The sequence below is a fragment of the Parambassis ranga genome, chromosome 2 (genome assembly GCF_900634625.1).
Source record: "Parambassis ranga chromosome 2, fParRan2.1, whole genome shotgun sequence".
NCBI classification, from domain to species: Eukaryota; Metazoa; Chordata; class Actinopteri; family Ambassidae; genus Parambassis; species Parambassis ranga.
The window spans coordinates 34,690,605-34,703,004 of NC_041023.1; the positions used below are offsets into that span (position 1 = coordinate 34,690,605).

General features: G+C 42.5%; 1 protein-coding gene across 9 annotated transcripts in view; it reads right to left on the minus strand.

Annotated features, from left to right (window-relative positions):
• Positions 1-12,400, minus strand: part of nav3 (neuron navigator 3) — a 178,257-nt gene that overhangs the window by 10,592 nt on the left and 155,265 nt on the right. For 7 of the 9 annotated variants that reach the window (XR_003669363.1, XM_028394087.1, XM_028394063.1 and 4 more), the window contains 7 exons: positions 8,057-8,140; positions 7,047-7,158; positions 6,651-6,775; positions 4,172-4,195; positions 3,603-3,769; positions 2,424-2,577; positions 1,230-1,416 (listed from right to left, as the gene is read on the minus strand). Coding sequence is in view for 8 of the 9 variants with exons in the window: in XM_028394087.1 (XP_028249888.1) it covers positions 1,230-1,416; positions 2,424-2,577; positions 3,603-3,769; positions 4,172-4,195; positions 6,651-6,775; positions 7,047-7,158; positions 8,057-8,140 (853 nt within the window). In the remaining variant the exon portion in view is untranslated. The remainder of the gene's footprint in view (positions 1-1,229; positions 1,417-2,423; positions 2,578-3,602; positions 3,770-4,171; positions 4,196-6,650; positions 6,776-7,046; positions 7,159-8,056; positions 8,141-12,400) is intronic. The other 2 variants (XM_028394071.1, XM_028394046.1) reach the window with 1 other exon arrangement.

The following is a 12,400-nucleotide window of genomic DNA, read 5'->3' on the forward strand; positions in this document are numbered from 1 at the left end:
TAAAAAGAGATAACATGTCATTCGATAGGAAAGAGTTAATTTGAAGAAATTCTAGCAGAAAAAACTGATGATGAGTTATTAAAAAAAGAAACTGAATCTGCTATTTTGAGAGAAAGGCAGCACAAAATCTTATATATACTGAGCTGAGACTGGACCCAATACATTTTATTCTGAAAATGTAAATGTGATACAGATAAAGAGTGATACATTTTTGTGCAATATACACCGTCCTTTGTTCTGTTTTAGTCTCTATTGATCTACTGAATGCTGTGCTCACCAGCCAGCAGGTGTACCTGCCTGGAGTTTGCTGCAGCACAGGTAGTGTGTTTATTAGACTTTTAGACAGCTACTTATTGCAACTTTAATGATGGAACATTCAGCACGTGTGTGTCATGAGTTCCTGCCACCTTTAACCTTCAGCAGCCCCCCTCTCATGAGTCTCTCTTCATCCTCTGTTTCTCACAATCCATTTTGAAGAGGGGAAAGGGGAACTTGGTATTCATCTGGCCACCCTTAGCTGAGGGCTCTGTGTCGGAGTGATAACGGCCGTTGGCCTACTCATCTTCCCATGCGTCACTGCTCTTGGCTCATCCCACCATCAATTAACGAGGGCCTGAGTCCTCAGAGGGAGCTGCGCCTTCTATGTTAATTACAGGACAAGTGAGAGGGACCATCTCCTTCACTTCTCAAATGGGCCAGGCCTGAAGAGATTCTCAGCATGTTCGTGTGTGTGTATTAATGTAATCGGGTGCCGCTCTGTTGCATACCCTCACAGTAGGGAGGAAGGCTATTTCATCATTTCACGCAGCTCCTTTGGATCATTTCTCTCTGCAAACACAGTCTCTGGCATTTATTGAGGCAAGTATGAAGCAGGCTAATCCAACTTGATGCTGCAGAAAAATGCCTTCTGCCCTGAGAGGACTCCAGACTATAAACTGTGGCCTTTGGCTTAACTAAACAGAAGACATGCCTTTACAATATAAGGGTTCAAGGTTTATATCAATATATATATTAGTTTTTTGAAAATATGTCACTTTAACAAATAAAAGGCATGCAATGGATCCAGAGCTCTGACTGGCCAGTGCTTTGGTAATTTTGATCAAGATATAAAGTCCACTTTTCTCCACTCCCACTCTCCCCGCTCAGAACAAAGTGCTGGCTGTAATGCTGATACACACAGACACCTCAGAGGGACACGCTGCAGACATCTGTGCCGACACTGAACTGACCTGACATGATGGTGTCAGTGATGTTGAGGTTATTGAGTGATAGCCCCAAGGACTGACGTGAGGAGGATGAGGAGGTGCTGGAGGTCTCAGAGGGCGGCCGGGCTGTCTTGACAGGCGTGGCTGTTGGTGTGGCGTTACCACTGGACTTCAGACGGTCATTTTCTGCTTTCAGTATCTCAATTTCATTCTGTGTATTGAGAAAAGTATACAAATTAGATAGATAGAAAGTGTGTTCAAAGACACTAGGGAAGAAGCTGCACATGGTCATTTCTCAGCGTTCATGCTGGCCACTGTTATTCTGAATCAGTATCATTGGAATTGTGATCTGTAAGCTGCTCTGTGATCTTCAAGGCTCTCTTTATACTGAAGGCTAAATCTCAGATGAGTCTAACATGATTCCCATATCTGAGGGAAGATTACAGGCTTCTTCAGATGAGGCAATCCACGTCCACAAAGATCTACTTAATTGAGACCATAATGCCAAAATTCTTTGAATCTGTGCCTCTTTTAAATGTGAAATGACACAGCATCTCTGAGCCGTATGCACTGAAAAGATGGTTGTTTTTTTTGAATCATAAATAAAGCTTAGCAAAAAAACGTATCAGCCTCATTGAGAATTAAACCATTTCATTCCATGATGTGTGTTCACCTTGGCAGCTTATTCAAATCTTAGAGTGACTACTCTGTTACTGAGTGTCTGTTAAAGACACCAGAAATATTTGGTTGGTGTGGAAGAGTGAAGTTAATACAGCTCTGAAACTATAAACAGTGTAAAATATTTAACAGCCTATGTGTGAGAGCACACAGGTGTACATTATCCTGAGGTTCTGTGTACGTGGTTTAGCCCTGCTGGTGCCCTGCTGGTGCCCCGCCAGCCATTCACTAACTCACTGAATGCATTGTTAACTTCTTAACTGGTGGCTGTCATACCTCAGTGCCTAGAGGTGGAAGCACACCACTTTATCCCAAACAAATTGGACATAGAGACAGAAGTTGGACCTGTCAAAACTTTCAGAGGAACAAAGCTGCCGCCCAGCTCTGTCTCTTTTTCATACATGTCCTCCATGAGTGTTGGTGACACAACCCTGTGTTTTTCATTTCTGTATTTTTTTGGCAGCCTTGCATGCATTCTGCAATGTGACCTGTGCTAAAGGTCAGTATTCAGCTGGGTTTACTCAGTGAGTTTAACCTCACCTGCATGCGGTTCATGGCCTCTCGAATCTGGTCCAGGTGGTGGGCCGAGCTAAGAGCCTCCAGGCGGATGTCTGTCAACTTGAGCTCTTTCTCCCTCAGCTCGTTCTTTAGCTGGAGGATGATTTCAGCCTCAGCCTCGGTGCATTCACACAGCCTGCAACCAGGAATACACACAAGGAGGAGGAAGGGTCACCTTTTGGGTTATATCAAACACACACACACACACACACGTAAAGGAGTTCAGAGGGAAGATGGAGTCAGCGGTGAAGACCGTATAGGCACAGAAGTGAAGCAGGAAGTGGGGCATTTGGTACAGCAAATCACTCCCATTGTTCCTTTCAGAAACTCTTACAAAAAAGGAACATTGTAGGTGTAGCCCCATTGTTCACATCTGATATATTTTTATGTTCATATTTGTATATATTGATTAACAGCAGAAAGACTAAAATAAAATGAGTAAGATGCAATTTTTATCTGTCAGACTGTGTTTACACTACATTTCAATACCGGTACTATTACATGCTCTGTCTCTGAGACAACCATCTTAAAGTTATCCCACCAGATTCCACACAACACAGCACATGCACACAATTTTGCATGCTTTCTAAATGGTCAAATAGTGGACCTTTTTTGCAGTGGCTTATATCCAGTTTTTTTCTGGATAGATAATCTTTTCCACCCTCAAACTACTGCTCCTACTTTTGTGTAACTGATAATTGGTCAGTTTTCAGGTTTAGATGCCAGAATGCCAGAATGATCCATAACCTTGCCAATCAGATATTTTACAGCACTAGGGACAAGAAAAAAAGTCACACCAGCAAATACCACTGCACACACACACTCCCAGGGAGCAAGGCACACAGTGCCTGTTACCGAGATCTGTGCTTGTAGACCACATGACCGTTTTGCTTTTTCTTTGGTGTCCAAATGGGGGAGGACTTGCTATCACAAACACACTTGCTACAGCAGGAGGAGGAATATTATAAAAAAGGATGAACATTATGGTTGGAGGAAAAGAAAAAAAGAACAGTGAGGTGAGGATTTAAGGACACATAAATCTGTGAAACCTGAAAAAAGCATGCACAGGGAGAGAAAACGCCCTGCCCATACTGTAAGGAAGAACAGCTGTGAGAGAATGTGTACACATGCTTATAGTCATTTGTAAGCATAAACACTCACTCTGTGGTGGAGGGTGAAGAGCGCAGCGTGGCTATGCTGCCTTGCCTGTTGTCATGCTGCAGTTTGGGTGAGGATGGCAGAGAGTCAGTCATCTCCTCCATCTCATCATGGGCTGACTGGGATTTGGTTTTCTTCTTGCTAAACGCCTGCTTGAAGGAGCTGCGTAACTGCAACACAACACAGACACACAGCAGCAGAGAGGTCAGTATTGCCTGCTTCACTTAGAAAATCATGTCAGTTCTTTAGACATCATTCCTGTTGACATCACATCTTGTCAGATCAGGAAGTCACTGCCGTTTCCAAGCAACGGTCACTGTCTGGTTTAGGTAAAAAGGTAAAGAGCAAGGCCATAAGCACAGATGAAAATAAGAAGTAAGGGGAAATCAGGCGTTTTTATGATCCTAGAATTACAGATGAGCAGGCAATCAAAATGATCAAGGAAAGAGGAAAACGAGGGGGAGGAGACGTTCTCAGGAAAGGGAAAGAAGAAGTGTTGCACTGAGAGGGGAAGAAGACAGGACATATGGAGGGGAGTGCACACATACAGAGGACACTCTGAAACCACTGACCTGAGCTGGGATGGAATCAGCCACCTAAAGATGCAGAACACACCCAACATTAAGCCTCACATAAACACACAAGTGCTCACATCACACCCATCTACAGGAGACTTTGGTGATTAAAGCTAATGGCTGCAGGTTTGCTGTTTTATGAAGTACAGAAAAATACAGTTATTGCTGTGGACAAATGTTGTAGCTGACTTGTTTGGAGGGGGAAATTTATATCACAAAACCAAAGGAAAGTTGCGATTAGCAGCCCAAACCAACAAAAACAACTGTTTCCAGCTGTACAAAGACAACAACATTCATTAAATTAAACATTTCACAACCCTGATGAGTGCTGAAGGTTGGAGAGCCAACGTACAGTAATATAAAGCCTTCTATCAGCATGTTCCTGCATTATTACTGCATGCAACACTGTGGTGGTGATGTTTGTAGGATGAACTTTTACTTGCCATAGCATCAAGTTAGAGTCAAAACAAATAAAACAATATGAAAAAGATTTCATAACATTTGGATTTCCCAGAGCAAGAATTAGTGATTATAGGGAAAGGGAAAAAGGCTAAGATATTCAGCTGTCAGGTGAAAGCTTGTTGTTCATTAATAAGGCTAAAATGTGTTATATATAGCATATAAGTATCCTGTATTACTGAAGGACAACCTGCTTATTCATTACACAGTCTTTCTGTCACCACCCTGCTAGCATGGCATACTGCTGCTCTGTTTACTCCACATTAAAGCTAGGGTAGGAGATTTCATTCTGATGCACTTTTTGTTAAATTAGTGTAACTTCTCTTTACAATCCGATTGCAACCGATTAGTTTGGCAGTTTCGCTTTAAAACGAAGAATATTAATCATCTGTGCAAGCTATAAAACGCTAAAAACATCAGCCAATCCTACTAGGCGCCCCTGCGTGAAGTATTGGCTGGTTGTCACTGTCTTCCTGCTCTGCACGCACCAGAGAGGTACGTGAATGATGGCCGAGGTCACAGACTGGTTGGGAGGCGTGGCTTTGGGGTAAGCTCCGAGAGAAAGGGGCGTGTGTTTACTTTCAAAATCTGTCAGACTCTGACTGAGTTTTTAAAATCTCCTACCCTACCTTTAAGACTCTAAAGCAAAGCTGTAGCATTTCTCCAGTCTATTACTACATTCACTTTTTCTTTCCACTTCAGTAAGACCTTTAACATATCACTAACCTCACCTCAGCTCTGTCCTCCACCCCGATACACAATGAGGCAGAATTTATGCAAATTAATGAATTAACTGCTGCTGAAATAAGGAGCTGGTTGGTATTCACGAAGCTTGACTTGATTTTTTTTTGTCGTATCACTTAACATGGCAGACTCAGTGTTATACTCAAGTCTTGAACTTTTGAGCTGCTGGTGTGCATTTCATTTCAAGGGCAGGCGCTTTGCATTGCAGCAGAGAAAACTGAAAACTGGCTCTGGTTCTGTGCTCTCTGGCTCAGATGGAACTTCTAATATGTCATCTGTCTGACTCAGGGGACTGCAGCAAAAAACAGTTAACAGCCAGAGACTCTGAACTGCTATTATACAGTGAGCAGCAAAATCACAGAGAAGGGCAGAACATGAGGAGAGAGCTTTGTGGCTTTAAATGTTTTTGGAAACATCAGTCAGATTTCAGACATTTGTAGACATATTTGTATGTTCGATAGGATTTGATGCTTATGTAGCTCTAAGTTTGACCAAGTCAAACAGACTGACTGGGAGTCAGTACAGTACAGCTGGATTTGAAGGAACTGTGTCTTTCTCCTGTTTCCCACTTGTTAGCGAGTCAGCCTGCACTTCCGTAACCTCTGGGCAGCCCCTGCCCTGTTTTCAGCTGACCTTACATATCAGACAGGTTTAGCTTGGTTCTTTTCATTGTAATTTCCATGCTGCTGTCACCGAATGAGTTTCCAATTGTGTCTCTCAAACAATAATTGCAGTACTCTCTTCTGACTCGACCCTCTGTTAGCCCTCACCTCACCTCAGTACCTGTCAGTACCTGACCTGACACATTCCAAGCCCTGTAACCTAGCAACAGTGGCATAATTGCAGACTGCGATGGTGTGAACATAGTTTCGTGATTTTACAGAGCACCAAACATTTTTAGATGAAGGCACATAGTGACTTGAAACCCACTCAGGACTACAAGAGGGATATAGGGATAAAAATCAGAGAAAAAAAACATGTTTGTGCAGTCAAACTCTTCTCCTGAGCAGAAATAATGAGAGTATTCAAATTTAGTTGCTGCAACAGTACAATAAGGATTATTTTACAGTCCTGTACAAACACCTTTTTTATGCAAAGAAGTCATGCTGAATAATGCATATGCATTTGATGAGTCTTGAATCTAAATGCCGAAATGTAAGCCTTCTGATGTCTGCAGCCACTGAATGAATGGGCCATACATGGAAGCGCCCGACTTGTGCCACTTCAAAACCAGTCTAACTATTACTTCTGCTCCTTAATTCCCTCCACCTACCCAGCTCTTCTTCTTCTTCTTTTTGTCTTCCACATCCTTTCCCAGGCTGCCCATGCTGGAGTGACTGGCTGCACTGTTAATACTGGACATACTTTCTGATGAGTGCTGCCGTCTAATCCGCAGGTCTGGAAAAGATGGAGAAAACTTTGCTTAGAGCATTAGATTTTAAAGGTGCAATGGAGGAAGAGGCTGGATATGTGAAGAGAACAGAATTGATTAAACATCAATGGATAATATTATTTTACTAATTTTTAGCTTGGCTTTCCAAAACGGACTTTCTAGTGCAAAGTATTAAGGCTTAATCCCAAAGGGGCCAATCAGCATAAAAACTCCATGTTCTTCTTTAGGTCAGTTTAGAGAGATTGGTTCCAAACTCCCTGCTGGCATGTTCATTACCTTTGTGTAGGTGGTCCGGGCCGTTGAGTGCCACCTGGATTGCTGTTTGGGCGTCTGTGTTCTGGGTCTTCAGCATCTCTATTGTTTCCCTTAACTCAGCCAACTCAGACTCCTGGAGGACAAAAAGAAAGCGAGAACAGGAGGTGTTGGTTTTAGCATCACCATTCAGAATCGATCAGTACAAAAATGCTACTTTTGTAGTCCAAATAACACAGATGTACGTAACAAGTCCAGAACTGATGAGCAGATCTACTTTGAAAAAGGATGACACACCAAAAACTGCTGGAATCAGCACATAAGCTTTTTAAATTTGGCATTAGCTGTGTTTCCGGTGGAAGGGGATGAAAGAAAATAGAGTGAGGGAGGCTGTTTTGAAGACAGGACTCTCACAGTAGATTTACCCCAAAGCCCGTACCACCTGCTTAGAATAAAACGCTTTACACAATCAGATAAAGGGAGTCTCCCATTCTCCTCCAAAGCCACTGAGGGCTGCAGATAGGGTTTCCGCTTTAATCAAAAGTTAGCATGGCCTTGCTTGACAAAGGCATCCCACCAGATCCCAGTCTGCTTTAATTTATAGAGGATTAAAAAGCTGCCAGGACCTATCAGCCTTCTGTGTGTGTGTGTGTGTGTGTGTGTGTGTGTGTGTGTGTGTGTGTGTGTGTGTGTGTGTGTGTGTGCGTGTGTGTGTGTGTGTGTGAACAGAGCGAGGCATTCATAATTTGTGGTGAGGATATATCTGAACATGCTGTGTGAACAGTGTTTCAGCACCATTTAAACTTTTGTATGTTCATAAAATGACCTGAATTAAAAAAAAAATATTTTGCAGGTCAAACTAAGTAAACTTAGTTTGAGTAAGTAAACTTAGTAAGTTAGTAAGTAAACTAACTAAGTAAACTTATATTCAGGCAATACCAAAAACGTTACCTTTAGTTCCAAACAATTCTCCCTGTGATGCATTCAGCGTGGAGATTACATACAGTATAAAAGTCAGGACTAAATATACTTACCTTTTGTTCAGCAGTCATGGTGAGACTCTGCAGGCGGCAGGTCATGTTACTCAGACTCTTCTCAAAGGCTGCCACCAGGTGAGCCTGCGGACACACACACACTGTTTAGCTGAACTGCAAAAGTATGCACATAACCCTTATTTAAAATGCATGCAATTACTCTAAAAGAGGTAATATGGTATTCGCTTACGTCTCACGACTGAGCTTGAAATAAGTTCAGACAGTACAATAACCACAAATTACTATTTGCCTGTGTAGAAAACAATACTAAATTTTGAATGTGTAGGGAAACTTTGAAGAAAGAGTCTGTAAGAGAATCAATAAGAAGGTCTGCTGGTCCGTGATGATAGCTTTAAAGTGAGTTTTTCACAAGTTGACTGAGACTTGGTGTGTAAAGTTTCTTTGCCTACTAGTCTAAAGGTTCAAAGATTCAAGATTCAAAGCATTTATTGTCATATGCACAGTAAGGAAACTGGTTTCCCTGTACAATGAAATTCTTACTTTGCTGCTCACACTGAATGCCATAAAGGTTTAAGAAGTCAAAATAGAATAATTTGCAAAAGAGCAATTTGAAGAGCAAAAAGATGCAAATAAGTACACAAAATATAAACTTTGGAAGTAAATAAAGCTATATACATATAAATGTGCATAAATGTGCATGTGTGCTACATCAGCTGTTGTGCAAATTGAACAGAGAATGAAGCATAGTGCTCTGCAGGGAGGGCAGAGGAGTCCTGGTGATCTTAGATGAAGTCTTCACCACTCTCTGCAGGCGTTTTTGGTCCATGGCGGTAGAGCTGCCGTGCCACACGGTGATGCAGCTGGTCAGGATGGACTCAACAATGCAGCTGTAAAAGCTGCTGAGGATCTTTGGCGACATGCCAAAATTCCAGATCACCAGCGGCTGATGAGGTCTCCTCCTCTCCTTCCTTATGTCCACTATCATCTCCTTAGTCTTGTCCGTATTGAGGGTGAAGTTGTTGTCCTCACACCATGTCACCAGAGTGGCCATCTCCCTCCTGTCTCCGACCGTGATGCGACCTATCACGGGCGGTGTCGTCTGCAAACTTCAAATCTGACCTGTACAGTACAGACAGGTCTGTCTCTGTCCGTGGTGCTGAAATGGTCAGCTTTGAAGATCAGCCCAGGTGAACAAAGCTCTGAGAAGGATCAACCCCCGCAAAGCGGCAGGACCAGACAACATTCCTGGACGAGCCCTCGGAGCATGTGCCACGAGCTGACAGACACTCTCACCTGCATATTCAACCTCTCCCTCACCCAGAGAACTGTCCCCTCCTGCTTCTTTATTTATATAGCACTTTTTTAAACACACAGTTTCAAAATGCTGTACGATAAAATCAAAACAGGAACAACAGTGAGTGGTTAAACTACCATCCAGTGAAATTCATAAAATAAGACAGGAATTGCACAAGGTAAGTCAATAAAACATAAAACAATTTACAATTTTAAAAGTAGAATAAAATAAAAATAAAAATAGGCTCGTAAGATAAAAAAAAACCAGGGTAATAGCATAAAGCAATAGAACAATAATAAAATGCAATAATGTAAAACAATGAATGAATAGATAAATAAATCGGTTTAGGAAAACGCTAAGTGATAAAAGTGAGTTGCAAGAAGAGATTTAAAAGAAGACACTGAGTTTGCCTGCCTGATATCCTCTGGCAGGGAGTTTTTGGGCACATAGACAGCAAATGCGCAGTCACCATTTGTGATTAGCCGGGATTTGGGGACTGATAGGAGGAACTTTCCAGAGGATCTCAGGCAGAGTTCAGGCTCATGAGGGGTTAAAAGGTCTTGTATATAAGAGGGGGCGAGGCCATTTATTGCTTTAAAAACCATCAGTAAAACCTTAAACTCAATTCTAAAACTCACAAGGAGCCAGTGAAGGGCAGCTAGAACTGGTGTTATGTGGTCACTCCTTGTATAAGTTTGAAGCCTTGCAGCGGCATTCAGTATTAGTTGTAGTCTGTGAATGTTATGTTTACTGATACCAGAGTATAGGGCGTTGCAGTAGTCAAGCCTGGAGGAAATGAATGCATGTATAACCACTTTGAACTGAGGTGGGGGGAGGAATGGTCAAATTTTTCTTAATTGCCTTAGCTGTGCGAAACAGGATTAAACAACCTTGGTTACTTGAGCATCATAGGAAAGTTTAGAGTCAAAGATGATACCCAGGTTGCGGGCCCAGTGCAAATATTGTTAGAGCAGGTGCCAAGACAGGTGGAGAGGTGGGCAACATAACTGGAGTTGGGGGTGGAAGGTGTAATGATGATAATTTCTGATTTAGCATCATTTAACTGTAAGAAATTGCTGGACATCCAGTTCTTAATTTCTGTTAAACAGGACAAGATATGTGAGACATCAGAGCTACCGGGTGTGAGTGGTATATAGAGTTGAATGTCATCTGCATAACAGTGGAAATTAATATTGTGTCTGCGCAGGATATCACTGAGGGGTAGCATGTAGATAGTGAAGAGAAGAGGACCCAGTATGGACCCCTGGGGCACACCACAGGACAGAGGGGCGGATGCTGAGCATGTGTCACCCAGTCTCACAGAAAAGGACCTGCTGGACAGGTATGAGGTGAACCATTCTAGTGCCACTTCACTGACTCCAACAGTGTACTTCAAATGACTGATTAAAACATTGTGATCCACAGTGTCGAATGCGGCGCTGAGGTCTAGGAGGATTACAGTAAAATTGAGTGCAGACCAGAGTCAGCTGCCAACAGAAGGTCATTTGAGACTTTTATAAGTGCTGTCTCCCTGCTATGCATGTTCCGGAAGCCTGACTGGAATTTCTCAAAAAATTTAATTATTGTTCATGAAAGAAATTAACTGGGAAGCCACAACTTTTTCTAGAATTTTTGATAGAAATGGCAGCTTAGAGATCGGTCTGTAATTACTTAGAACAACGGGATCGAGTGCAGGCTTCTTTAAGAGAGGGCAAACGATGGCATGTTTGAAAGAAGATGGAACAATGCCAACAATGCTTTCCAGTGAGGGGAGTGAAAGTAGCACTCACTCCAATAATTTTGAAGTGCTTTGAGAGAGTGGTGCTGACCCACATTCAGAGCAGCATCCTGGACACACTGGACCCCCTGCAGTACGCCTACCGGCCCAACAGGTCCACCTCAGACTCCATCATCTGGAGAATAAAGACTCTTACATCAGGATGCTCTTTATTGACTACAGCTCCGCGTTCAATACAGTCATCCCCCAAAAGCTCACCCACAAACTGTTCTCCCTCGGACTACACCCCATCCTCTGTGACTGGCTCCTGGACTTTCTGACTGGCAGGTCTCAGTCTGTCAGGATAGGGAACATGACTTCAGCCAGTATCATCACAAACATTAGCACACCACAGGGCTATGTCCTCAGTCCCATCCTCTACACCCTGTTCACCCATAACTGCGTGGCCTCCCAGACAGACAACATCATCCTGAAGTTTGCAGAAGACACCGCCGTAATAGGTCGCCTATCATGGCGATAGGGGACGAGGCAGCCTACAGGAGGTAGGTGGCCACTCTGGTGACATTGTGTGAGGATAACAACCTCACCCTCAATACGGACTCACACAGGGGGAGTGGCGAAACATCTTCAAAAAACAATCCTTGAGTCCAGTTGCCTCGATTTAAACTCTTGGAAAAAAAATACATACATACTGACATGTAACACACATACACACCAGTTTACATGCTGACATGTTTACACACCGACTGTTTACATACTGACATGTTTACATGCAGTAACTGCAATATTGTTTATCTATTTATTTCTTTATGCACCTTTATATCCAATCCAATAACTGCACATGTACAGTTGTTTCCCTCCTGCAGTTGCAGTTTTTGCACTATGATTCATTCTCTGCTCAATTTGCAGCTGATGTAGCACACATGCACATTTATGCACATTTATATGTATATAGCTTCATTTACTTCCATAGTTTATATTTTGTGTACTTATTTACATCTTTTTGCTCTTCAAATTGCTATTTTGCAAATTATTCTATTTTGTCTTCCTTAAACCTTTATGGCATTCAGTGTGAGCAGCAAAGTAAGAATTTCATTGTACAGGGAAACCAGTTTCTATACTGTGCATATGACAATAAACGCCTTGAATCTTTGAATCTCTCTTAAAGGCTAAAGAGGCTCACTATATGCCACAAAGAACTGACACTGGGACACCAAGATGTATCTCTGAAATAGTACTACATGAATAAACTGAGAAAAAGAGGCAGGATACAGATCAGAGAGGGGCTGCCCTCCCTGACTTCACGTGTCACCTGTAGAAGCAGCGATGACACACTGAAGGATGACACACC